Source organism: Leguminivora glycinivorella, chromosome 1 (assembly GCF_023078275.1).
Source record: "Leguminivora glycinivorella isolate SPB_JAAS2020 chromosome 1, LegGlyc_1.1, whole genome shotgun sequence".
Classification (NCBI taxonomy): domain Eukaryota; kingdom Metazoa; phylum Arthropoda; class Insecta; order Lepidoptera; family Tortricidae; genus Leguminivora; species Leguminivora glycinivorella.
Window position 1 is genome coordinate 35,629,260 of NC_062971.1, and position 25,031 is coordinate 35,654,290.

General features: G+C 37.8%; 2 protein-coding genes across 3 annotated transcripts in view; one reads left to right on the forward strand and one right to left on the reverse strand.

Annotated features, from left to right (window-relative positions):
- LOC125226465 (DNA repair endonuclease XPF) overlaps positions 1–12,906 on the reverse strand; it is a 22,459-nt gene extending 9,553 nt beyond the window's left edge. Inside the window, 13 exon segments of the mRNA XM_048130453.1 lie at positions 955–1,051; positions 2,230–2,255; positions 2,258–2,354; positions 3,717–3,902; positions 5,396–5,774; positions 6,416–6,637; positions 7,989–8,125; positions 9,147–9,312; positions 9,911–10,023; positions 11,570–11,750; positions 12,042–12,194; positions 12,503–12,705; positions 12,832–12,906. Coding sequence (XP_047986410.1) covers positions 955–1,051; positions 2,230–2,255; positions 2,258–2,354; positions 3,717–3,902; positions 5,396–5,774; positions 6,416–6,637; positions 7,989–8,125; positions 9,147–9,312; positions 9,911–10,023; positions 11,570–11,750; positions 12,042–12,194; positions 12,503–12,636 — 1,891 coding nt within the window. The 5' untranslated portion in view covers positions 12,637–12,705; positions 12,832–12,906.
- A 1,702-nt stretch (positions 12,907–14,608) lies between these two features.
- The window catches only part of LOC125232030 (hrp65 protein-like), a 31,085-nt gene continuing 20,662 nt past the window's right edge, over positions 14,609–25,031 (forward strand). For both annotated transcript variants that reach the window (XR_007177691.1, XM_048137643.1), the window contains exons 1-8: positions 14,609–14,744; positions 14,868–15,170; positions 15,303–15,524; positions 15,652–15,953; positions 16,192–16,300; positions 16,583–16,737; positions 17,666–17,888; positions 19,050–19,115. Coding sequence is in view for 1 of the 2 variants with exons in the window: in XM_048137643.1 (XP_047993600.1) it covers positions 14,871–15,170; positions 15,303–15,524; positions 15,652–15,953; positions 16,192–16,300; positions 16,583–16,737; positions 17,666–17,888; positions 19,050–19,115 (1,377 nt within the window). In the remaining variant the exon portion in view is untranslated. The remainder of the gene's footprint in view (positions 14,745–14,867; positions 15,171–15,302; positions 15,525–15,651; positions 15,954–16,191; positions 16,301–16,582; positions 16,738–17,665; positions 17,889–19,049; positions 19,116–25,031) is intronic.

Here is a 25,031-nt window from a genome sequence, read left to right on the forward strand (position 1 = left end):
GTCACGTGATTTACATATGTGTGTAAAATTTCAGCTCAATCGGAAACCGGGAAGTGGGTCAAATTTAGCTTCTTACGTTTTGACGCACACTAACATACTAACAAGGCAATAATGAAAGCTTTTAAAAACTAGGAAAAAAAATAATAAGATGTGTATACAATATACATATAATATCGGGCAAGGGCAGCATCCGTTTGATGTACCTACCCCTTACATTTCTTTAAAGTATCAAAAGGGCCTCTACGTTACGGTACGGTACGTATTATTTAGCTTCGACTCCGCGCACGCCAAAGGTCCGGAATACCCTATCCTCCTGGGGCTCAATGTCCTAATACTAGGACAAAATACCTACGATGAAAGAATCCACGTTAAATGGAATTGAGTTGCTTTTGTTTTGATTCGTTCGATTTTCAAACAAAAGAAATTTAGCCCTGTTTTATAGTACATTCGAGTTCATAAATATGTGTACATTTCTTCACCTTAACTTTATGTAATAAGGTGAAAAAATGTACACATAGTTGCGCCATTTTTTCCAAAGTTGTCCACCCCACTTTTTTTTAAATTTGGAAATTTTTATGTGTTTTCCACTCAGAATCGCGAGCTCTTTCAATCCTAATAGGAGAAAAAGTGTCCCAAGGTTTTTTTTCCATTCCGTTACCATTTTTTCATACATTTTGTATGGCGGTAACGGAATGGAAGGTTCGAAAAAATGTATGGAAATCTTCGGACATTTTTTTTCTCCTATCAGGATCGAAAGAGCCCTCGATTCTGAGTATGAATCGCGTAAAAAATGCCCATGTTACAAAAAAGTGGGGTGGAAAACTTTGAAAAAAAATGGCCCAGTTATGAACTCGACTATGGTACAGTCGATTCAATTTTGATTGGCAATTTTTTGTATGGTGGGCCGCTAGAGGATAAGGTTTCCGTGATGGGAAGATGTGTGTATAAAGTTACCAGCTTTCCGCGTATCCACGGTGTCTTCCTCGTCTTCAATGTTCATGTTGAAGTACTCATCAGTCTTGCCGTCCTGGTACGATGGCACCACCATCACCTAAATGGCACCATAGATTAAATATAAGAAGATCATACCATCCCATACATTAAAATGCGACCGCCTAAGAACGCGCGTACACTACACCACACAGATGGCGCCACAGAAAATGCCTTGTTGCCATTAATTAAATTGTAGATTGGCGTTAAGTGTCACTTTCGAGCCATGAATCTATGTCAAAAGTGACAACGCCATCTACAAGTATAATCGAAAGCTATTTTTGGGTGTATTTAGTATATAGTTTTAAGTGTTAAGATAGTAAGTAATTTTGTTTTAAGGCGCTGTATGTAGGTTTTTACAATAAATGATTTTATTATTTATTTATTATTTAAAGCTACAAGACATTTTTTTTGTGGCGCTATCTATGTGTGGCGTAGTGTATACGCGTTCTTAGGCGGTCGCATTTTAATGCATGAAATGGTATGGATCTTCTTATATTTATTTTATAATAGCATTTTAATATATCACGTCTTTAGATAAAAAAAAACTCTTATAAATACAAAAACAAAAAAAAAGACAAAAAACAAAAACTTAATTTCATAAAATCTTCATTAGAAATTGAACAACGGGATTGAGACGGGATTCACACTCAGCACTGTTATTGTTACAAGTTTTGAGATGCCACTATGGGTAGGAGCGAGTGGCAAATATCTACATCTCTTTCTTGCCTTTGTTTCAAAACTTGCAACAATAGCTTGCAGGTGTAAATTCAGCTTCTAACTAAACCATTTTTCCATTACGAAAATGTAGATAATATGGTAGACATATCCTAAGAAGATCAAACGGATTTATCACTTTGTAGTCAAGGAACTAAATTGTTCTATTTGTCATTCTTTGTTTTTTAGTACAAAGAGGATTGAGTATTATAGAGTTACTGTCAAAGTAAAATGTGTAATCACAGTGCATAGACTGCCACCTCTCGACACAGGCTTAAAACTTTTGAACCTCAGTTTTGACAATTTGGCCCATATTGTTAATTTGATATGTTGTTTTTGTATGTATTTGTATTTGATATGTGTTAAAATGTCAAATGTTAATATTAGCGCCATCTAGCCGAGCGTTCCCTAAAGGTGTAACGCCATCTAGGTCACCGTACCTTTTTCTCTATGGCTTTGAGGTACGTTTTTTTCTTAGACTTTATCCGTCTATACGGAGTTAACGTCTTTGGTTGAACTTACACTTTTAGCTTGGATGAGCAGCTCAAGGCTTGTTTTTCTCGTTTGAGCGACGTGAGATACGCCTGCTCCTCCACAGTTTTGTCGTGAATCACGAAATACACCTTACACCGAGGTTCCTCTTCCGCCTTCAATTAAAATAATCATTATTTGTAAGTGTGCACGGGAAAACATCCCACTTTGTCGATTGCTATAAAGCCGCTTTGTCAATTTATTCATATAAAGATACAAGTAAATCTCGCCTTAATGGTAACCGACAAAGTGGGACGCTTTACTAAACACACTCACATTTGAATTTAAAGTGGTCTTAATCAACACGTATATGTATAACACAAATATAAGTAGATGATAACATGTCAGTAAAACTATTATAATCGTTCATTTCGTGGCACTTCCATTACTTTCTGTCTTGTTGTTATTATGTGTTCTTTGTCTTGTCTGTGTTCACGAATAAATGTTTATTCTATTATATTCTATTCTATAAGAGCGATTACAAGCATTTCCCAATTTGTAGGTTTTGTAACTGAACAATAGGGAACTTGACTGTACTTAAAATAAAATATTTTATACCATGCACGAAATAATAAATAAAGCATCAGATAAATATAAGAAAAACATAGATATAAGTTGTTTTTAAATCTAATTAAAAAAAAATTTACTACATTAAGTTTGCGTGAAACATTGTAATGTAAAGCCATGTAGTTTTCTTGTATTTAATATCTTATTTTATTAGAAACTTATAATATTAGTTAAATTAAACCGTGTATTAAATATAAATGTACCTACGTCACTTGTAATTGGTAATAATAACATGTTACCAATGAAAAAAAAAAATAATGAATAAGTCAGGTAGAAAGATATTAACTCGTCCTAGCGAACGCGGTTTCAGTCATTCTCCCGCGACCATCACGGCTAATGCAACCCGGTCAAAACGTTGGGTAAATGGTAATAATGTTATTTCATCGCGTTCGACCCGTATGTCTTAAATAACCTAACCACAAAATTAAAATTTTGAAACAACCCCCGACTGCGACATAGTAGACCGATTTTCATGAAACATGGCTAAGAAAGAACACTCCCGACTAACTCAGCTTTCAAACTAAATCTAAATCGGTTCATCCATTCGGGAGCTACGATGCCACAGACAGACACACCCACAGACAGACAGACAGACACATTAATCTTATAACACCCCGTCATTTTTGCGTCGGGGGTTAAAAATAAATAAATAAAATAAATAAATAAATAAATATTGGGGGACACCTTACACAGATCAACTTAGCCCCAAACTAAGCAAAGCTTGTACTATGGGTGCTTAGCGACGATATACATACTTAAATAGATAAATACATACTTATATACATAGAAAACATCCATGACTCGGGAACAAATATCTGTGCTCATCACACAAATAAATGCCCTTACCGGGATTCGAACCCAGGACCGCGGCTCAGCAGGCAGGGTCAAAAATGAGTTAAAATGGTAAATACCTTCCTGGCCTCATAGAGCTCGATCTGTCGCACGGCTGCCACGTCGCTATGGTAGAGTATTATATATTCCGGCCGGAGAGTCTCTAGAGACTGCTCTAAAAAGAAATGGTTGCCGTTCTCTTTGAACGTTCTGATGCAGATGATTGGCTTTTCTGTCTCGAGTTGTGTTATGTCTAAGTTGTCTATCTGAAAATAGGATAGGTAATTTGAAGCATAGAGTAATAAGTATGGGAAGAGTTGTAACTCTATACATCAGTAAATGCGAGTTATTTGTATAGGCCATAGTTAAGTGACATCTAAATAAATAAATAAAATAAATATTATAGGACATTCTTACACAGATTGACTGAGCCCCACGGTAAGCTCAAGAAGGCTTGTGTTGTGGGTACTCAGACAACGATATATATACATAGAAAACATCCATGACTCAGGAACAAATATCTGTGCTCATCACACAAATAAATGCCCTTACCGGGATTCGAACCCGGAACCGCGGCGTAGCAGGCAGGGTCACTACCGACTGCGCCAGACCGGTCGTCAACATCTAGTGACAATCACGCGTCAATCACGCCTCAACTAGCGTAAATTATCAGTATTGATACTTGTCAATAGATGTCGCGACGAACGAAGAGTCTAATGCTCACCAATTTTTATCTAATATTACAATAGTATTAATCAGTATTCTGTTTTCAAAACCTTCTGCTTGTAATATAATTGTAAACTGTTCTAATATTCAAATTTGGCCGACGATACACTGTTGCCACCTAGTATCGAGTAGTGGTACTGATAATTCACGCTATTTGACGCTAGATGTCACTTAAGTATGCCTATACAAATAACCTGCATTTACTGATGTATGGAGTTAGGTACAACTCATCCCTTACTTATTCCTGCTGCTGTTGTATTAGCTAGGAATACCTATGTGCTTAAAATAATAGTACATTACAATACAAGTGCGAAAAAGAGGAAATTCAAAACGTGTGGCGATAAATTAAAACACGACCGAAGGGAGTCTCTAGTTCATCATATTCATATATTTATTGATAAAGTTAATTATAAGTCAAGAATAAGCACGCGCGGTACCAGGGGGGGGGGGGGGGGTACTGGGCCTTTACAACGTGACCCCCCCCTGGGCACGAAGCTGGAACCGCGCTTGAGAATAAGGTACATAATAATGGTTTACACTTGTATGTAAATATAAGTTAAAAATACGTCACTAAAAACAGTTTACAATCTATTTATAAACAGGAAATACAATGTCATTTTTTTACCAATAACACTTACGCTAGTGTTTTAATTTATCGCCACTCCTTTCGACGAAATAAAGCATAAGATAATAGGGATGACAACTACATAAAAAAATGGCATTCTGTTTAGTCCGTCAGTTAGATCATCCAAAAATACTGAACACATATTTTTCGCTCTTTCTAAAAGATATAGAGCATCAAAGTTCCAGAGTGGGGGCTTGTGACGTCACTTCTAAGTAAAAATTGTACCTAGGCTTGACGTCACGCGAAACTTCAACGCACTGTGCCGTCGTCATTTTTCGTTTACGAGAAAAAAAAAAAATGCGTGTCTAATATTCTTTGATAATCTAACTAACGGACTAATTAGTTTTTTTTTAAGTCGTCTCGCCTAAACCCCTATTATACAAAAAAATCAGCTTGAATCATAAGTACCTGTGATATAGGTTCGAACATGCTCTCATCCATCGACGTTTTCTTATCCTGTGTCGCCAGCTGCGTTAGAGTGAGCACATAATTCGTCCTATCACAATCATCTATCTCCTCCTCTTCAAGCTTATTAATATCACTGGCCTCTTCCTTTTCTGGTTCTTTTTTTAAATCATCTATCTTATTAATGTTTTTATACTTCGAAGCTAAAGTGGTTATATTTAAGTCTCTCCTGAAGGCTGTATAGAAGAGATATTTATTCGCGCCCATAGTTAGAAAGCTATTCAGTTGACTGCAAGTTCTACTGTCTTGGCAGAGTATTAGTATTTTTGTACTGTTTAGGCTTCCTTTGTTTTTCTTTTGGTAGACTTCTTCGATAATACATCTTACATGCTCTTAAATCTAGTAACAAAAGTCTAAACTGATGCTTATCCAATTTCTTCTATTAATAAATCGGTACTTATACCCAGTGTGCTAACATATTTTGCACTTTCCATTTACTGGTATCGAAATGTTTGGGATATGATATGATTATATAATTTAGCCATTCTTAAAAGAGGATTGCGAAAATTTAAATGAATGCAAGACAAACCAGGACGAGGTAACTTAGCAGGAACAGTTATTTTTATTTTACTTAACAACTCTGGACAGTCTAAACCCTTATTATTAACTAATTTATAAAGGAACATTAAATCTAGTACTTTTCTCCTATTACTAAGCGAAACAAACCGAAAGAATTTCATATAATCAAACTAATTGTAGTTATGCATAATTAATTAATTAGATTAATTAGTATTTTGTACTTCTTGAGTTTAATAAATAAAAAATAAGGTTTCCTTTTGTACCTTTTTGGTACGGAACCCTAAAACACTACAGATTTCTACTTATTATAGCGAACTGTATAATAGTGCACAGTGCCATCTATCATCAAATAGACGAATTTGTATGACCGACCGAATTAGTCAGGCCTCCGCAAGAGTTAAGTAAAAGTCATAATTTCATCAAAGTTTGAAGTTTAAAAATAACATCTTGGACTAAATCTATGTAATGTACGCTGGTTTTTGGAATATTTCCATACCCAACCGATTCTTACCTTTTTTATGATTATAAACCCTAGCCTTGGCCAGCCTGAAGAGCTGTTCAGCCGAGTCCAGGAGAATCCACCCCGAGTTCACTTTGGCATACTCTGGAGTCCTGTATTTGCTCACTAGGGCGTAAAACGAAACGGCATCGTCGTGGATGAGATTACTGAAAATACAAACACAAAAAGAGTAAAAATTAATAGGGGCGCCACCGTCTATGTAAACCGTTTTGCATGTGGCAACTATTGAGTCACTTTTGTATGAGAAAAGTAAGTGTTGCTATGATAAAAAAAAAAAATTCCATTTCTACTCTTTTTTTGCCAGGTTTTTTTTAAATACTACGTCCGTGGCAAACAAGCATACGGTCCGCCTGATGGAAAGCGGTCACCGTAACCTATGGACGCCTGCAACTCAAGGAGTGTCACATGCGCGTTGCCAACCCATTAGAAACTTGTACACTCATTTTTGCTGTGTTTAGTACACAGCAAAAAGGAGTGTACAAGTTCCAATAGTTCCGTACGTAGGTCCTTCCGCCACCAGCACCCCGCACCCTCGTTGAGCACTGGCAGCCTTACTCACCGGCAGGAACACGACACTAAAACACAGGCTTTAAAAATCCGCATAAGATGATGGTAATGTTCAACGGTGATGTGATGTGATACCCGTCTTGTTATGTACGTGGCCTCTATAGTGTGATAGATATACAGGGTGTATTTTGATAGCGGGTCAGTAAAGGCAGCTACCAGATCCCGTGCTGCCACTCAAATGGTCTTAGAAGACCTTCCTTCGATTTTTGATTTATGAAAATTGGCGTTTACAGATTTTGGAAAAAACATACAGGGTGCGAGAAAAAGGTCCTTTTTCACAAACTTTTTTTGACGCCAATTAGACAGATTGTCTCTCTTCTTCTTCTAACTTAAGAGCTGTGCTCTTGTCGGTGGAGCAATCTCCAACTCGTGCGGTCTTCTGCCAACTCCTTCACCTTCTGATACGACATGACCTGAACCTTTTCTTTAATTTGGGTGAAATAGTTTCTCCTAGGTCTTCCTCTTCCCCTCTTTCCTTCTACTTTTCCTTCTACGATGTTTTTGAGAAACAGGTCGTGTCGTAGCAGATGTCCAACCAGTACGCCTCTTCTGTTTTCTATTGTCTTTAATATATTTCTTTTTTCTTTAATCCTATCTAGAACTCTAATAACGTTTGATATTTTTTCTGTCCAACTAATCCCTTCCATTCTCCGCCAGCACCACATCTCGAAGCTTTCCAATCTCTCTCTGTTTCTTTTCGTCATTGTCCACGTTTCACAGGCGTATAAGGCGATGCTCCAGATATAGGATTTAATAAAAAGTTTTTTTGTGGCAGACAGATTGTATGGGACCAAAAAAAATTCCGGCTAGAAAAAAATATTGACCGCACAAGACCGTTTTTGCGTAGCAGCACGGGATCTGGTATAGCTGCCCTCACTGACCCGCTATCAAAATACACTCTGTACATTACCGATGACAGTTTGAACTCACATGATCATGCTCCGCAGCACCTTGAGGTCCTGCACGTACTCCTTGATCCTGGTGCTGAGCTGGTGCCACACGCAGTCCAGCTGCGATTGCAGAATCTTGTGGAACTTCTTTGATATGCAGTTCTCTGTTGTGATTTCCTGAAATTGTTTTTATTTTAGTTGATCCGAGACAACCTTTTTTGATGAAGTGGGGAGCTGTTTCTTCCTCCCGAGAGGGGGGAACCTTGGCCCTACCCACTTTGTTTCACCCTCTTTGCCGTTCGTGAGGGTGCGCTGATTGATGTTGTTATTCATTAAGGCCCCTCCGGCAGACAAGAGAACCCAGGATGGAAGTCACAAATGGTCCTCACAAATTCTGATGTTAACAAAGCAAACACGAAGATATGGAAAGTGTAGTTTCGAGTCAAATAGGTCATATAGAACAAAAATGCAAACGCGCGTAGCGAGCGAAAATGATTCCATATTATTAACACAATTGGGGATATGTATAATACAGAGAAAGCACAAGTTGGGACAGTTTTCTGTCAGCGCATAGGGTTTGATGACTCGGTAGCGCATAGGGTTTAACCCCTTATATACGCCCTGCATTAAAAGGGCAACAAACGTACCTACGCCGCGCGGTCACACCTCGGACAATGGTGATCAAATATAATGAAAGAGGCGCGTTCCCAGCACACAGTCTAAGCTCGTGTAGGTGAACGCGTACCATGCTTGTACGAGTGAAATATGACAGGTCGACTGTTCGCGTTTTTGACTGGCGGTAACTGTGAGGTAACCGAGAGGCGGCACTTTCAGTGGGGAGTGGGAGTGGCCATACTGTACGATAGTACTCTTTATTATACTGTGGCGCGGTGCACACAAGCGCGTCGTGTACGTACGCAACACTTGCAAGCGGATTTGGATAAACGTGGATAAGAATAATATGCATAATGATATTTTTCGCGTTTTCTGACCGATATAATATAATGTGGTATTATTATACTAATACTTATAGTTAATAGTATTAAATAACAACATCGTACTTTGGACGATATCGAGTAACATTAAGGCATAGTAATTTTGTTCAACCACGAGCTTTCGAATGCAGTATACGTAACTTTCGCGTCGCCGCTGCCGGAGAGTAACTACTGAGTCGTTCTTATACTGTGCCATTAGGTACCTGCATATCCAAAGTTCGGTTGACACTCTTCAGTTGTTTGACAGTGTAGTTCATAATGTCCAGCAAGCACGTTTGAATGTGATTCACATTGGAAGAAAGTGGGACGTGGAGCTCTACCACTTCTGCTTGCCTGCTCTTGAGGCATTTAATGATGGTGCCGTGAAACCTGGATAAATTATGCTTTTAAGGTTGTCAATTATGATTTATAATTCTTTAGCTGGGTCCACACTGACCAAGCAGTCTCGCGAGGCAATTTGCTCGGCAATATGGCGGCCATCAGTCAGCTGTTCTAAAGAGTTCTGCACAAGCACATGTTTATTGCCGTGAATGATTCATTTTTCTTTTTAATCCTCACCCAAAAACGCGAAAACCATGAATCACGTGTCACGTAGAATTGGTGCAATAAATATGCGCAGTATTTTGAACATCTGAATGAGGGCCGCCATCTTGCCGAGCAAATTGGGCGAGGCAAACGGGCGTTTACGAGCACGGACATCTTGCTGCTCGATCACTGTAGTGGACAAAGCGTATTATGTTTGGGGATTTCAAGGTCTAGACATTTTTAACATGTAAAAACACAGCTGCTAATAATTTGTAGAATCAATAGGTAACCTTTTATTTATACTTAGGAGCCTAAGTATAAATATTTTACCGCTTCAACTTTTTTCAATGCTGACGAGCGGCGACAAGATTTTAGGCAGTAAAGGGTTAAATGGTCAATAAATGTGTAATTCATTGTAATAGTTATAAATGAAGATACATACCTGGGCCATAAAAATAATTCGGTCACGAAAACAGCTCGCATGACTTTTTCAACTTGGTGGTAGCCAAATGTGAATGAAATTGGCGAACTTGAGAAAGCTTTCACAAAACCTGTCTGGAAAATAAAGTTGAATGATTTATTCACTCTGAGCTTGTTTTAAAAAATCTGTAGAAAAATTAAGCTACAAATTGCCAAAAAAAGAGTAGAAGTCATCACCAGTCCTGAAAGGGATCACACTATTGAAATGAATTATTTATTTCAGGTAGTTGTCACCCATATTTGTATTAATATCATAACAATTATTCTTAAAGACTAATGTTATTGTATATTAATAACGAATAAATAATTAAAAATTAACAATTAAAAAAAAAACTTAAAATAATTATCCTACCTAATACACTGCATTTAAAATACATACACTAAACAAATCACAAGAATAAAAATTAAATGTCATAACTCTGTACATTGTTGCCACTTTTTAGAGTTCCGTAGTCAACTAGGAACCCTTATAGTTTCGCCATGTCTGTCAGTCCGTCTGTCCGCGGATAACCTCAGTGACCACCGTTAGCATGATCCTAATGTGTAATATATTGTTGGATAGGTATTTAAAAATGAATAGGGATTTTTGAAAATGATTTTTTGATATTGTTAATATTTTCGGAAATAATCGCTCCAAAAGTTTAAAAAAATGTGTCCCCGGCTCTTACTTTTGAACTATAAGTTTAAAAACTATGAAAAAAATAGAAAAAGTAAAATAAAAAATAAATTAAAAGTAGAAATAAAGACTTTCTAGGAAAATTGTTTTGAACTTGATAGGTTGAATAGTTTTTGAGAAAAATACGGGGAAACTACGGAACCCTACACTGAGCGTGGCCCGACACGCTCTTGGCCCTTTTAATTTCTACTCTTAATTTTTAATGAAATAAATAAGTGTCCTAAAATCTACTATTAAAATCATAAATCCCGTGGTCACAACAAGTCGTTCGTGGTGCGTGCGGTTAAACTGTGGAATGAGCTGCCTACTTCGATCAGGCAGGCACAGTCGGTTGCATCGCTCAAGTCGAAATTGAAAAATCTGTGGCTATTTGATTGTGGCTAGCTAATCTAAGCGATCGGTTATGAGTTGTGTTGTCTCACTGTCTCAATGTCTGTATTATTTAAATTCTCAATTGTTCTTTTCCCATTTTTAGTGTAATATCTCCATCCCTTTTTTTTAATGTAATATTTGTTCATTCCCATAAATTATGTGTGTAAAATTTAAATTAAATGTGTTTATTTGTCTTTCTGGTACCTTGTTGTACATGTTGCTGCATTTGTCACCCTCATCTCTTTTTATCCTCTCATTCACTCAAAGGTTAACTGGAAGAAATCCCTCAAAGGGATAAGTTCGCCTTTGTACTGTTCTTTACTGTAATTACTGTGTTTTTTGTTATTAATTGTACAATAAAGAGTTTACTACTACTACTACTATTTAGAAACATAGTACAAGTTTTTGATAACTATAATTCTATTCTAAATTTACTGTAATTTTTTAGAACTTGAAATTTGCCTATTGCGGGTTGGCTTGAAAGAAAATTGACTTTTGTGGATGAATTTGACATTCATTTTTCAATCCTAATGTACCTGGCTAAGCCATACAATCACAAATACACTATCTCACCTTATTATGTTGTCTATAGAGCCTCAACGCGAACGCCTCTTGACACGACTCAAGCACAGTGTGCGCTCGCAACACTATGATCCCGGAGATGTTAGCAATGGGCACCCGCTTCTTCAGCAAGTCCACTACTAATATTCGGGTTGAGACAAAGTGGACTCCACCCTCTAAGTACACCTTTTCCCTGATAAGTTTTTTTTGTATTATTTAATAAGCAGGGAGAAAATCTGATAAAGCTAAAGGGTTCAAAACAATAAAATTTTGTCTAATTTTTGTTTTGCCTCACTCAAGCGCGGATCCAGCTTTGTGCCCAGGGGGGGTCACGTGGTAAAGGCCCAGCCCCCCCCCGGGGGGGGGTGTCGCGTGGTCTATTTGTATGGCCAGCCTAGGCTCCATGTCCCCCCCCCCCCCGGATCCACGCATGGCCTCACTTGAAGTTTAAGAAAGTGGAAATAATTAAAATGAGTTGAAATACCTTTCAGTGCCCAGATTTGGTAAAGGTTTCAAGTTGAACTTCTCCATGAAGTGCTTTTCTTCATGATCACTGCTGTTTATAACTAAAACTAAATTGGCAGGGTCCTTGTATACCCATAATAAATTTGAAATTATGCCATTATAATTTAAACCTCTGAAAAAAAAACACATTTATTTAATTAATAAATAAATATTGTGCAACATTTTTATGCATATTTACTGTATCCCACGGTAAGCTCAAGAAGGCTTGACATATACATAAATAATGTATTTTTACTTATAAACATAGAAAAAATCCATGACTCATCACAACTTGCTCATCACACAAATAAATGGCCTTACCCAGACAACAGCTTAGCAGGCATAGTCATAGATCATTACCCACTAGGCCAGACCGGTTGTTATTTGAAACTGAACTTCATATATGAAAATAAATACTGCATGTGGATAAGGTCTACTTACTTGGCTAATATAAGAAGTGCATCTTTCTCAAAGACATCAATAAAAATATGCTTCTCAAACTCCAGTAATTTAAACTTTGTTTCAATTTGTGGTAGTACACTATCATCTTCTTCATTTGTAGATGTAGCTTCCATTATCTTCTTGTAATAGTTTTACTATTGTAGGGTTTTGCTGTCGGTTTTATGAATTTGTTTATTAAGCACCTGAAAATATGATTGTACATATAGTTTCTGCTTCGACGGAGAAAAAGCGGCTTTGCTTTAAAATATATTTTATTATTTGTATAAACGCATGTAATATATAGTTTTGTAATATTCCTTAACCTTTACCTCCTTTAATAGGATCAAACCAAGACAAAAACATTAAAATTACACAGCCCCACAATTTACAAAATTTGGTGAAATTTTATTTGAATCATTTGACTTTGACATGACATGACAATTGGGAGCTGTAATTTTCTGTTTTCTGGTGGTTACACGTACAATTTATTCTTTACAGTCAGGTTTATCTGTACCTTGAACAGTTTCAAAACTTTTTTTTCTAAAGTATATTTTTGGGACTTACAGAAATTGATGAATTGCACGATTTTTATGAAATATTTTATTACCTGCTCTTCAGAATAACATTTCAATAATACAGGTATTGATCCAAAGAGCATTGAATGACTACGTTTTGTACAGTTTTGTATTGATCGATATAATTTTAAAATATTTTTTATTGTTGGCAGCCATGCCTTAAATTGTGTTGGCTACCTGCGATTGCCGGCATTGCCGGATGCCGGTTGGCTAGTTGTGAAATCGCCGTCCCTTCGCCGCTGTCGCACCACCGCGCTACCGCTGCACCCGCCATTTTGATTTCTACTTTCGCGTGCATTGCGTCACGGCGTTAGGCTAAGAATTAAGTGAAAATACGTTTTAAAGTGTAAGAAACGACATATATTTCAAATCTCAGGAAAATTGTAAGTAATTGTACTTTCATATTCATATTTTACATTACTATTTGGACAAGATCTGATATTTTAGTCATTTAATTTTTAGAATGCATTCACAAGCCATGAACCACTACGGTAATCACAGAGGTTTTGGAGGGCCACCGCAGCCTCAGAGACAGGGCGGTCGCCGTGGAAATAATAGAGGGGGATTTAGAGGACCAACACGTTTTGATCAAAACAACCAAAATCAGAGGAATCCAAATCAGCAGCAGCAAGGAGGCCAAGGAGGTCAACGCCCCAATAACGAGGTCAGTTCTTTACCTTAAACTTAATGACGGTCACGTCGACAAGGTTTGATTATATTTTAATAATTATGCTCTAAATTTCTTCATAAACTGATGATTTGTATGACTAACGCCTTTTAACTGCGTCGTAGTGATAATGCCTATGTTTCCAATAGTCTAGACTATGCTATTTGGTTACATTTTGTCATCTAAATGCATTTGGGTTTTAGAATAGGCAACCTGAATATAAGTTGTATGTAAAAACCAGACTGTTTTGTGAAGATGCTTATATAGTTAGTGGCCGTGTGGTCAAAATTAAAGCCTGTGTTCCACTTTCTAATTTAGCAATATTGAAAAAAAAATACCACATGTCAAAATAAAACTACATCTACATTACCACCAAACACCCATATCTACATGCCATTGAATTGTAAGTAAAGGATTGTAGTATATAACTTCAATCTCAGTAATAAGTAATTAGAATAACAAATTATATAATATATGTATTAGAAGAGCATTTATATATTAAACTTAAAAAGAACTCATATATTGAAATACAATTTTAACACTTGCATATCTTACAATTAAACATCTGCAGAGATTAAAAAAAAATATATATAATTTAACAGCCTAAGCCTGCTCCCCAAGCTGAAAAGCCCCAGCAGCAGGCTCAACAACAACAACAACAGCGTCCGCAGCAGCAACAACAACAACCGCAGCAGCAGCGCCCAGCTCAACAACAACAACAACACAACAACCGCAGCAGCAGCGCCCAGCTCAACAACAACAGCAACAACAGCAGCGCCCAGCACAACAACAACAGCAGCAGCAGAGACCCCAACAGACACCAGCCCAGCCGGCACCAGCTGCCACACCGCAGAAGCAGGATGCTCCAGCTGCAGCTCCTCAGCAGCCCAAACCCAATACCACCCCCAACAAGCCTGCAGCTCAGGACAATGTTGACAATGTGATTGTCATTGATGATGCACCGCCACCATCAAAGCCGGCTAACCAAAATCAGCAGAAGGTAAGTCTAGCTTATAAACTAACTGTGTAGCCTAAAACATTGGATTAGATGTTTGTTTAAAAATCTTCTTGTGGCCAATTACTATCAGACTTGTATCAAAATTAATTAACATATTTTTCCCAGAACATGAATGGAGGAAACTTTGGAGGCAACAAGCAAGGAGGCTGGCAAGGTGGAAACAAGCAAGGTGGCAACTTCAACCAAGGTGGCAACTTCAACCAAGGTGGTAACTTCCAACATGGGCAAAATCAGAACCAGGGCCATGGTGGTAAATTCGGTGGGAACAAGAATTTTGGCCAGAATCAGGGTGGCCAAGGAGGTTTTGGCCAGAAGCAGGGAGGAGGCCCTGGTGGTCCTGCCAGGAATCAGCAGAGGCAAAGCCGAGGGCCGATGCTGGATAGTCAGGGAAAACCAGTACAGAGAGAGGTATGTATCATTCAAACTATATCAGTATAGAGTTCATCACCACTTACTGTTTTTGTGTTAGTCAAATTGGTTATAATAACATTGGTGAAAATGAGCAGGTAACTCAGGTAACTTACTCTTTTGCAATTTCAGGAACAAATGCTTGCCAACAAGTTGAAGGATCTGGTTGGACCGCTGGTTGACCTGCCCCCACTAGACCAGTCTGAAATCAAGTTCAACGGAAGGAGCCGACTGTACATCGGAAACTTCACCTCGGATATGACTGAAGAGGAAATTCTGGGTTTGTTCGCTCCTTATGGAGAATCATCAGAGCTGTTTTTGAACAAGGAGAAGAACTTTGGATTTATTAAAATGGTAAGTCCATCAAGCAATTTTTAATTAGCAGAAATCTTATGTTGTGCTATAATATGACTTACTTTTCTGCCGGGTTTTAAGATCGTAAGTTAATTTCATAGTTTAAAGTTTGCTTTTCTTTTAATAGGACTACAGAGTAAACGCGGAAAAAGCCAAGCGCGAGTTGGACGGCAAAATGCGCAATGGGCGAACATTGCGAGTGCGGTTCGCGCCCCACAACAGTGCCGTGCGCGTCAAGAACCTGCCGCCGTTCGTGTCCAACGAGCTCCTGTACCGCGCCTTCGAGATCTTCGGCAAGATCGAGAGGGCCTACGTGAAGGTGGACGAGCGAGGGAAGTCCATTGGAGAAGGAGTTGTGGAGTATGCTAGGAAGCCTAGCGCGTTGGCAGCTATCCGCAACTGCACTGAGAGATGCTTCTTCTTGACTTCGTAAGTATATTTCTAATGCAGTATGTGGCAGTAGTTTCACTGTATAGCTTGAGTCCAGTCCATAATAAAAGCCTTTAGAGTTTTTAAAAATGTTTGTTAAAGTGATAGTAGATATTAACCTGTAAAGAAGACTTACATTAAAGTACACAATCTGCTTAGCTTTTCCTTGGTCAAATTGTCTTTGTATATTATTCTATTACATTGAGTAGATAATATTTTGTATTTTGTGCTATTTTAGGTCACTACGGCCAGTAATTGTGGAAAACTTTGAGGAACCCGATGAGTTTGATGGTTACCCAGAGAAGAACCTGCCCAAGAAGCATCCCGATTTTATTCGCGCCCGTGAGGTAAGTTAGTTATCTTTTGCTATTTCCCACAAAAGAATAGCTAAGGTGAAAGTCATGTAAATCTAGTTAAATGTATTCTCAGACACTTGTACTCTTATCTTCAATACAATTTTTTAATAGGTGTGAAATTGTACACAATGTCTAGAGCAGCGGTTTTCAAACGAATCATAAAATAGTTTCCGAACCCCTGGTCTAGAAGAAGAATCTCAGCGATAAGATATCCTATTTATTTCAAGCTTTTACATATTGAATATTGTAATTTTGATAACTGTGTGTTTTCAGTACGGGCCGCGCTTCTCCGAGGCCAACAGCTTCGAGCACGAGTACGGCACGCGGTGGAAGCAGCTGCACGAGCTGCACCGCCAGAAGGAGGAGGCGCTCAAGAAGGAGCTGGCCGCCGAGGAGGAGAAGCTAGAGGCGCAGATGGAGTATGCCAAGTAAGTCACCTTTACATCCGTGCTCAATGACAACATCGATCTCAGCGTGCCCTCACGAATGGCAAATTGAGTGAAACGCCGGAGTGGATTATTAGGTTAGTAGGTAGGCCCAAGTTTCTACCCTCTCGCTAGACGGGAAAGAGACGGCGAGTCCCACACTTCCAACTCTGTCACAAAAAATGACACTTTTACATGCAGTTTGCTCTTATTTTAGCCGTATCTAAGTTCAATTTTAAGAAGCTGAGGTGCAACTGTGGTAACTATTAGGCGGATCTACTAATAATCACTTTAATCGGTTATCAATTACAATTCTCGCGCGAACAATGGATGAGTCTCATGTTTATTTTTATCTTGAAAACTTCAATGAGAAACTGGTTTCGTTGTGGTCCGCTTGTTTTCCTTTTCTATTTTTTTTTCAATTCCTTGCTACGTTCGGAATTCAATGATTCAATTATAGGATCTTTTGTTTCGCTCAGGATTCAATGTACGCCCTCGCCGTAAATATCTCATTTTGTTCCCTTGTTACACAATCATAGTAACACAGAAAGCGCCACTTTTCACAATAACTCCGCAATTTGCTAGTTGTACCTACTACCTACAAGTTGAATGACGAAATCACATCAATTGTTTTACACCTGTTCACACAAATTAAAGTTTCGTCTGTAATATTTTTTACATGCATTCACCACGTGTCGATTGTCGGGATAAGGTTATTTAACGAATTTATTTTCGATCGTAACAATAAATTTTGTTTCCATGATATTATTTCCTATCGTGCATCAGATATGTATATATTAGCGGCCTGGGCGCTTTGACAATACCTTTAGATATTTCCGCAAGACCGCTCCGGTATATCTGATGGCGACTACATCACGCCCGCTCGATCGGGACTCGTGCAACCCGTCTTAACCACGTGTATATTGTGCAGATACGAGCACGAGACGGAGATGCTGCGCGAGCAACTGCGGCAGCGCGAGCAGGACCGCGAGCGGCAGAAGCGCTCGTGGGAGCAGGCGGAGCGCGCCGCCGACGAGCGCCGCGAGCAGGAGCGCGCGCTGCTGCTGCGCCAGGAGGAGGACCTCACGCAGCGCATGCGCCACCAGGACGACGAGCTGCGCCGTCGCCAGCAGGAGAACACGCTCTTCGTGCAGGTAACTCACCTGCCTCTTCACCCACAGGCGGATGTCATCTCGCTCCAATCTAGACCGAGCCCTACCGGGGAAGTACCTCCGCCTTAGGCTGATAGTCCACTATCATATGTTTATCATAGAAATACGATCATAGGCAACATGCCATCCTTTTTCTTCACATTGGAGAAAAAGGGAGGCATACAGACCTATGATCATATTTCTATGATAAACGTATGATAATGGACTATCGGCCTTACAGAAGACCGCAGTCAAATAGCACTAGACCCTACTCATAGTGTTGTGTTCCTGCCGGTGAGTAAGGCTGCCAGAGCTCAACGAGGGTGCGGTGTGCTCGTGACGGAAGGATCTACGGAACTAATTTGTTCCGTCTATTGTCCTTTGAGTCGTCGGAACCCGAACCCTCCTTGTAACTCGTACACTCCTTTTTGCTGTGTACTTAACCACCAATTTATATGAAGATGCTGTCGTCCGCTCCCTGCGATACATATTATTCCGATGCGAGTCGCTCCGCGCGGTCGATCCGCGTAACACTGAAACCAGCCATAAAGTCACTTGTAGCCAAGCTAGCTGATGGTGATCCTGCTTGAAGGAGGTCACACTACTCCTGAACCTGACGGATGAGATCTGGGGACGCAGCCACGTAAGAGTAAACATGTTGATGAATCTAAAGCTATTTATTTATTTGAAAACATATTTCAATGACATTACAGATAAATCCAATGCGTCATGAAACTTAAATTAAAAAAAAAAGCAGTAAATAAGAACATGAAAAAGAGAAAAAAAAACAAACAATAAAGTTTACAACTAAACAATATATATTGAGTCTGTGTTCAGACACTTGTAGTGCACAATCCCCGACCAAAGATACAAACCATATGGGTTGTATTAGGATTCCGTATCTCAAAACTGAAAACAATGCAATACAAACAGAAACTATTGTTTATTTATTTTGATATAAAGGCAAAGGGATGTTTTAAGGATCTGACCAGATCTTAAAAGCGATGATGGGTAATTAATTACTGCAATAAAAAGTTCGTTGGGCACATCATGAAAAAGAGGGCCTCTAACTGTATGTAACCTTACTCTATAACTATAATAAACAAAATGATTAAAATCGTAACTCTCCCTTTTCGTATCTACAACAAACATTATTTGTTGCAGGCCCAGCGACTCAACTCCATGTTGGATCGCCAAGAGCAGGGCATGTTCGACCAACAGCAGCCTATGGTGAGTACGCTCTTCGATACTTTACAGATTCTCTTACCCGAATCTACGTGGAGATGACTCAACTACGCCTTATGGTGTACACTGTACTGTAGGACATCGATACTTTAAACTTTTTATAGACAAAATAAGGTATTGACCAAATGTATCAACAAAGTTAAGATATTGACTGACAAGCGAAGGCAGTTGAAAATTTATCTTATTTAAAAAAATGTAACAATAAATCGGATTTAAATCATTATATTGATTTCCTTTATTTAAAAACGAAAACGATTGTAGTAAATGTTTGCAATGGGTACCTAATACCACCTTAGTCATTTATAAAACATGACATTTGGCTAATACTGTTTTTGGGTATGTTTTTCGTCATCTTTGACTTTGTAGTACAGTTACCTATACCTACATGTTAGTTATGCATTATGTAGACTTTACATTTTTTCAATACCTTATTTTTGCTTATCCAATTTCAGCAGCATTTCAATAGTTGTGTCACTACTTTAAAAACTAAAATTTGATTCTAAAAATATACCCATAGTAAATTTTATATGAATTTACGTAATTACCTACTCCCATATTTGGGATACCAATTTCTTATCAATATGAGAGCAACAAGTAACTTAACACAAAAATATATCATTGGTACGTATATAATTTAAGTTTTAACACCATATAAATTGGTTTAGCGTATGGTTCAACCATTTGCTTATCTAGTAAATTTATGAAATAATTATGAAAAGAAAATACTAAATCATATTGCGCTTTCTCTTGCCGATCAAATGCCAATACAACGCTTTCCATACCATGTAATTTGATTCTTTATGTTGACAATTCTATAGCATTTGGCAAGTTTTAGATTCGTGGGCGGATAGAAATTTGTTGTGCTCTCTATTATATTTCACTTTATTACATATAATAATATTATTTCAGTACATAATATGTACGTAAATGCAAAATATACCCAATTTACGATTTTTGAAATCCAAAGTATCCAAACTGAAATTATTTCGCGAAGAAGCTGATTCTAAGTTTTAGACCGACTATTTTTAAGAACTATCTTTTGCACTTATTTTACGTGACTAATTCCGTTAAAATACGGTTCTGATCATACCACTCTAATGTAATCCGTATAACTTTCCGTAAGAGGAAAAACACCAGTTGTTGATGACGTTATACAATAAATGTGAAAAACTTATGTTTAATGATACTCAAATATATTTTCGACATTTCTTAATAATTGTGCTATTGAAGTAATAAACACTTTCAGTGCTATGGACTCCGCTAAGGAGTTCTATGTGGATTAGGCTGTGAGATATTATTAATTATAATTAGTGTAGGCCTTGGCCTTAAACATTAGCACAGTAGCTTGGGTTATTTTAGTTAGACGCACAGAGTACTATACTTATAAGAAATAATCCGTTGTAAAGGTGCCGAGTGTGTAAAAAAAATCACGTAACGAGGTATTTTTTATGGTTTCGTTGACTTCCACCTACAAAAATTTGCGAAAGCTGTGATTAGGGACAGACTACCTAGAAGTTTTTACTGAGTTCGGGCACGCTAAGAAGATGCGTTCGCTTGATCTATGGCAGCGGTTCTCAAACTTATTTTCTCATGGAACCCTTTTGGAAAGCAAAATATCTGATGGAACCCTTAAATAAAAATAAAAAAAAAGTTTATAGCAAGGTTTTATGGAAGAGAGTTGAAATTGCATATCAGTCAGCCAAAATTCACACGGAGCCCCCAGAGAGGTTTTGCGGAGCCCTAGGGCTCCGCGAAGCACACTTTGAGAATGGCTGATCTATGGTATAATATAATTCGTCACTACTTTAAAAAAAAAACTTGTATCTTCGTCTGTCAATGAAAAGAAAATTGTAGTAAATATGTATAGGATGCATATAGACTTACTGCGTTTTAACTTTGAGAAGCAGCGTGAGATACGAGATTTTTTAAAAGTAATGACGAATTATAGTTAGTGAGTTAAGGCCTAGTTGAATTTCAGTAGATACTTAGTCTCCGGTAGTTATATCGTTGTAACCGCTAGTTCATATGTGACAACCAAATGCTTTCGATTTGGGCTTCAATTATAACTAATACATATAATATAAACTTCCAAATTGATTACTACTGAACATTGCAATATTTAAGAAATGTCGAAAATGATTTTATTTCTTCGGATCTCTATTTTATCAAACAAATTACGTATGACCATTTCACCAAACAGTGGTTTCCTAATCTGACGCAATAGCTTTATTATGTACCTGTATTTTTCATTCGAGTCAGTATAAACGGTAACTAGACATGCATTTACCCGCATGAAAACATAGGGAATGGGTACTTGGTATAATGTACGTTACGTTGTAAATGAAAATTATGATGAATAAGTATCATATAAAAGTGTCTATTCCTATTTGTCGTTGTCCCATGTTGGACGGTCAGACAGGAATTAAACGATTTATTGGATTTATTTCCGTTTCTCATAAATTATATCGCGTACCTATGTATGTATTGCGTGCGAAAATCCTAAGACGTGGTGACGATGATAAAGTTGGGGTTTGATACAGTTCGCAACCGAGGCAGTCACACATGGGAAAGCTTATTCCCGTTTGTCCCCCCAGCCTCCTTCATGATGTAGGTGCGTTGCCGCCAGTCTAGGGCTGAACTCGACTCTACAGCCCCTCTAGCACAACTTGCCTTGTCGCGCTTGATGTATGGACTCGCGCGCGACAAGGCAAGTTGTGCTAAAGGGTCAGGTCTATACTTCTACATATACTCATTGTTACTCTCTAAACTCCGTAACCCCAAAATTAAAATGTGGCTTTGGGTACTTGGCCTTGGGTGAGGTCGGTGAGATGCTGTATTTTGCAAGTACAATAGCTATACAATACGCTGATTTTCGGTTTTACGAGTATGTTCGTGCGTTTCCAAGATTCGCATTGAATCACGTTATTTAATAATTAATAAGGTATATCACTATTTTAAAGTATATTTATCCATCCTGTAAGATTTTTAAAGAATAACTACGCCTTCCAATATTTATAAGCTGCGTTATAACAACTTATTGGTAAGTAAGGGACCGTCATTCGATTCGACGCGACCTGATTTACCTACTCGTAGTTACCAAACACATCAATATTACTGACTTGAATGAAAAATAAGGTTGCACTGTTTGATACTACGATACGTCGTAGGACGTATACAAACTGAACGCGAGACACTGACGTGCATACAAGAATACCTACATCGTGGGTTTATACGGATTCCTAATAACATTATTTCCGGTACTCTGTCTGCGACAAAATGTTATAATTAACAGTTTACCGGACGCTTGACGTTAACCACCATTGCATGTGTATATTGTTGTTTACCGTACTCGTATCTATTGGGAAGTTTATGATTGCTCACCTAGGACGGAGGCTACAGGGACGGAGGCTTCGACATGCCCCCGCGCGGGTACGATGACATGCCGCAGGGCCGCGGCTGGGACAACTCGCGCCAAATGGACGATTTCCCTAACAAACGTCGCCGGTTCTAAGCGCTGCTGCTGCCTCGCGCGCCTCACGCGCCCGCAACACTGTTGCACCATCTAACACACTTACATTCATCATCTACGGTTCAGTTAAATATATATAGCGACACCAATACACGCTTCCTCTATAAACGGAACATTTGCATTACAATTCAGAGCTTTCACATCTCTCAAATTTATTTTACCAATCCCGCGATATATCACCGCTACGTATATTTAATTTAATCGCAGATTTTTAGTGCACAGACTTCTGTGACATTATTTCATCTTTATTGACTTAAGTAACTTGCGATTAAAAGTTTAAAAATTAATTGTAATCGTAAGCGAATTATCGCGGATAGTAATGCGATATATATTTTTTATTTTGTATGACTGTACGGTATGAATGAAATACATGTAGTAGAATAAGATAGATCGTACTTTAGAAGAATCTTGTGTATTATATAATGGTTGATGAAATACGGCATTACAAGTATTCAGTATTTTTCATGAAAAATTATAACTTAGACACAGCAAGTATAAGTTACTCGTTTTGAATGATTCATCACAAGCTACGCGGTGAGCGTCAGGACCCCTGGACCACTACAGATATTTGATCTTTAGTACATACTAAAATTTAGTACCTATTTGATACTATTTGGTACCTGAGTACATATATTTGGTACCTCCACTGATATCGAAAAATCGAGCAAATAAAGTGGCCAGACATTCTGACGTCAGGATGTCTGGACCATTTTTGGTTTACATAGTTCTAGACAACACTACTAATTGATATCTTAGTCAATATTTACTACCTATTTGGTACCTGTCAATATATTTTTTTCAAATTTTTTTGGCGTACCAGAAAAAAGTTATGACGGAATTTAAAGTTGTGAGCCCGGCCGTGCCGTTGAAGTATGTAGCGCCAGTCAAAAGAATAGAGGCGAATCCGCCTGCCCTCCTGCGCGTCAACTTAAAAAGGAATTTATTTTTAGGCACTCGCACATCATCTCTACTGACTAGTGGCATTAATATAGTCGAAATATAAAAGTAATTAGTGTAATTACACTAGTTTTCAACTTTAAATTCCATCATAACTTTTTTCTGGTACGCCAAAAAAATTTGAAAAAATATATTGACAGGTACCAAATAGGTAGTAAATATTGACTAAGATATCAATTAGTAGTGTTGTTTAGAACTATGTAAACCAAATATGGTCCAGACATCCTGACGTCAGAATGTCTGGCCACTTTATTCGCTCGATTTTTCGATATCAGTGGAGGTACCAAATATATGTACTCAGGTACCAAATAGTATCAAATAGGTACTAAATTTTAGTATGTACTAAACATCAAATATCTGTAGTGGTCCAGGGGTCCTGACGCTCACGCTACGCGCTTACTGATCGTTTATCTGCTTTCACTGTGCATTATATCTCGTCGAGATTTGCATGGCTCATATATTCCTTTAAATAGAGGTCACAAATTTATTCGTACGTGTTTGAATAATATGAATAATGCAAAATATCAATACTGATTTTAAAATGCTATGCCAACACATTAATTTGATGATACGTTTTTATTATCGTCCGTTCTACCACCATCATAAATTCAATTAATCGTGCGGTTCCCACTCAGGATCTCTAGCTTTTATGATCATAAACGGCTAAAAAGTGCAAATGGCAGGTGTGTATGATGTGACCTACCAATCAACTTTAAACACAATATTTTCAAACACTGCCTTTTCATGCCAAAGCATGATAAAGTAGTCTACTCTCTCTTTCATAACTTTTATGTTTTATATAACTAAATTATACGGTTGCTAGACAATTTAAGAAGTAGGTTTATTTGATTGAGAGATGTGTGTGTGCTTTAATTAGGTAACTAAATATAGATAATTGAACCCTTTATCGCCTTCTATTTGAGTTACTTTATTGCATATTTTAAGTTTTGTTTTAAGGTTTTTATTTAAGGGTACTTTCTGAAACGTGAATCGATAAAGGGTTAAATATTGACATTGATTATTTTATGAAAATTAAATAAAGTCAACTTTATAATAAATTACCACTTAAATATCACAAATCTGATTTATCATTTATACGCCCGTTGCAGTTTATATTCGGTACCGTAGAAACAAAGATTCTAGGTCTTCCAGTTTTAAGAATAGGTATATGGTTCAAAGCCTTGATGGCCTGAACTATAAGAACATATTTAATTTTTTAATATCACTCTTGCGCGTTTATAAACATTATCATACTTATATACAGATGCGGTCTTCTACACCAATAATATAATTGAAATGACCTAAATTCTTCCGTTCTCTCAACAAAATGAGAACTGCCGTAAAACTTAAAACAATATGATTTATTCCAAAAGGTCAATGAGACCTTGAAACGCTTAATAATGTTTTTAAATTTA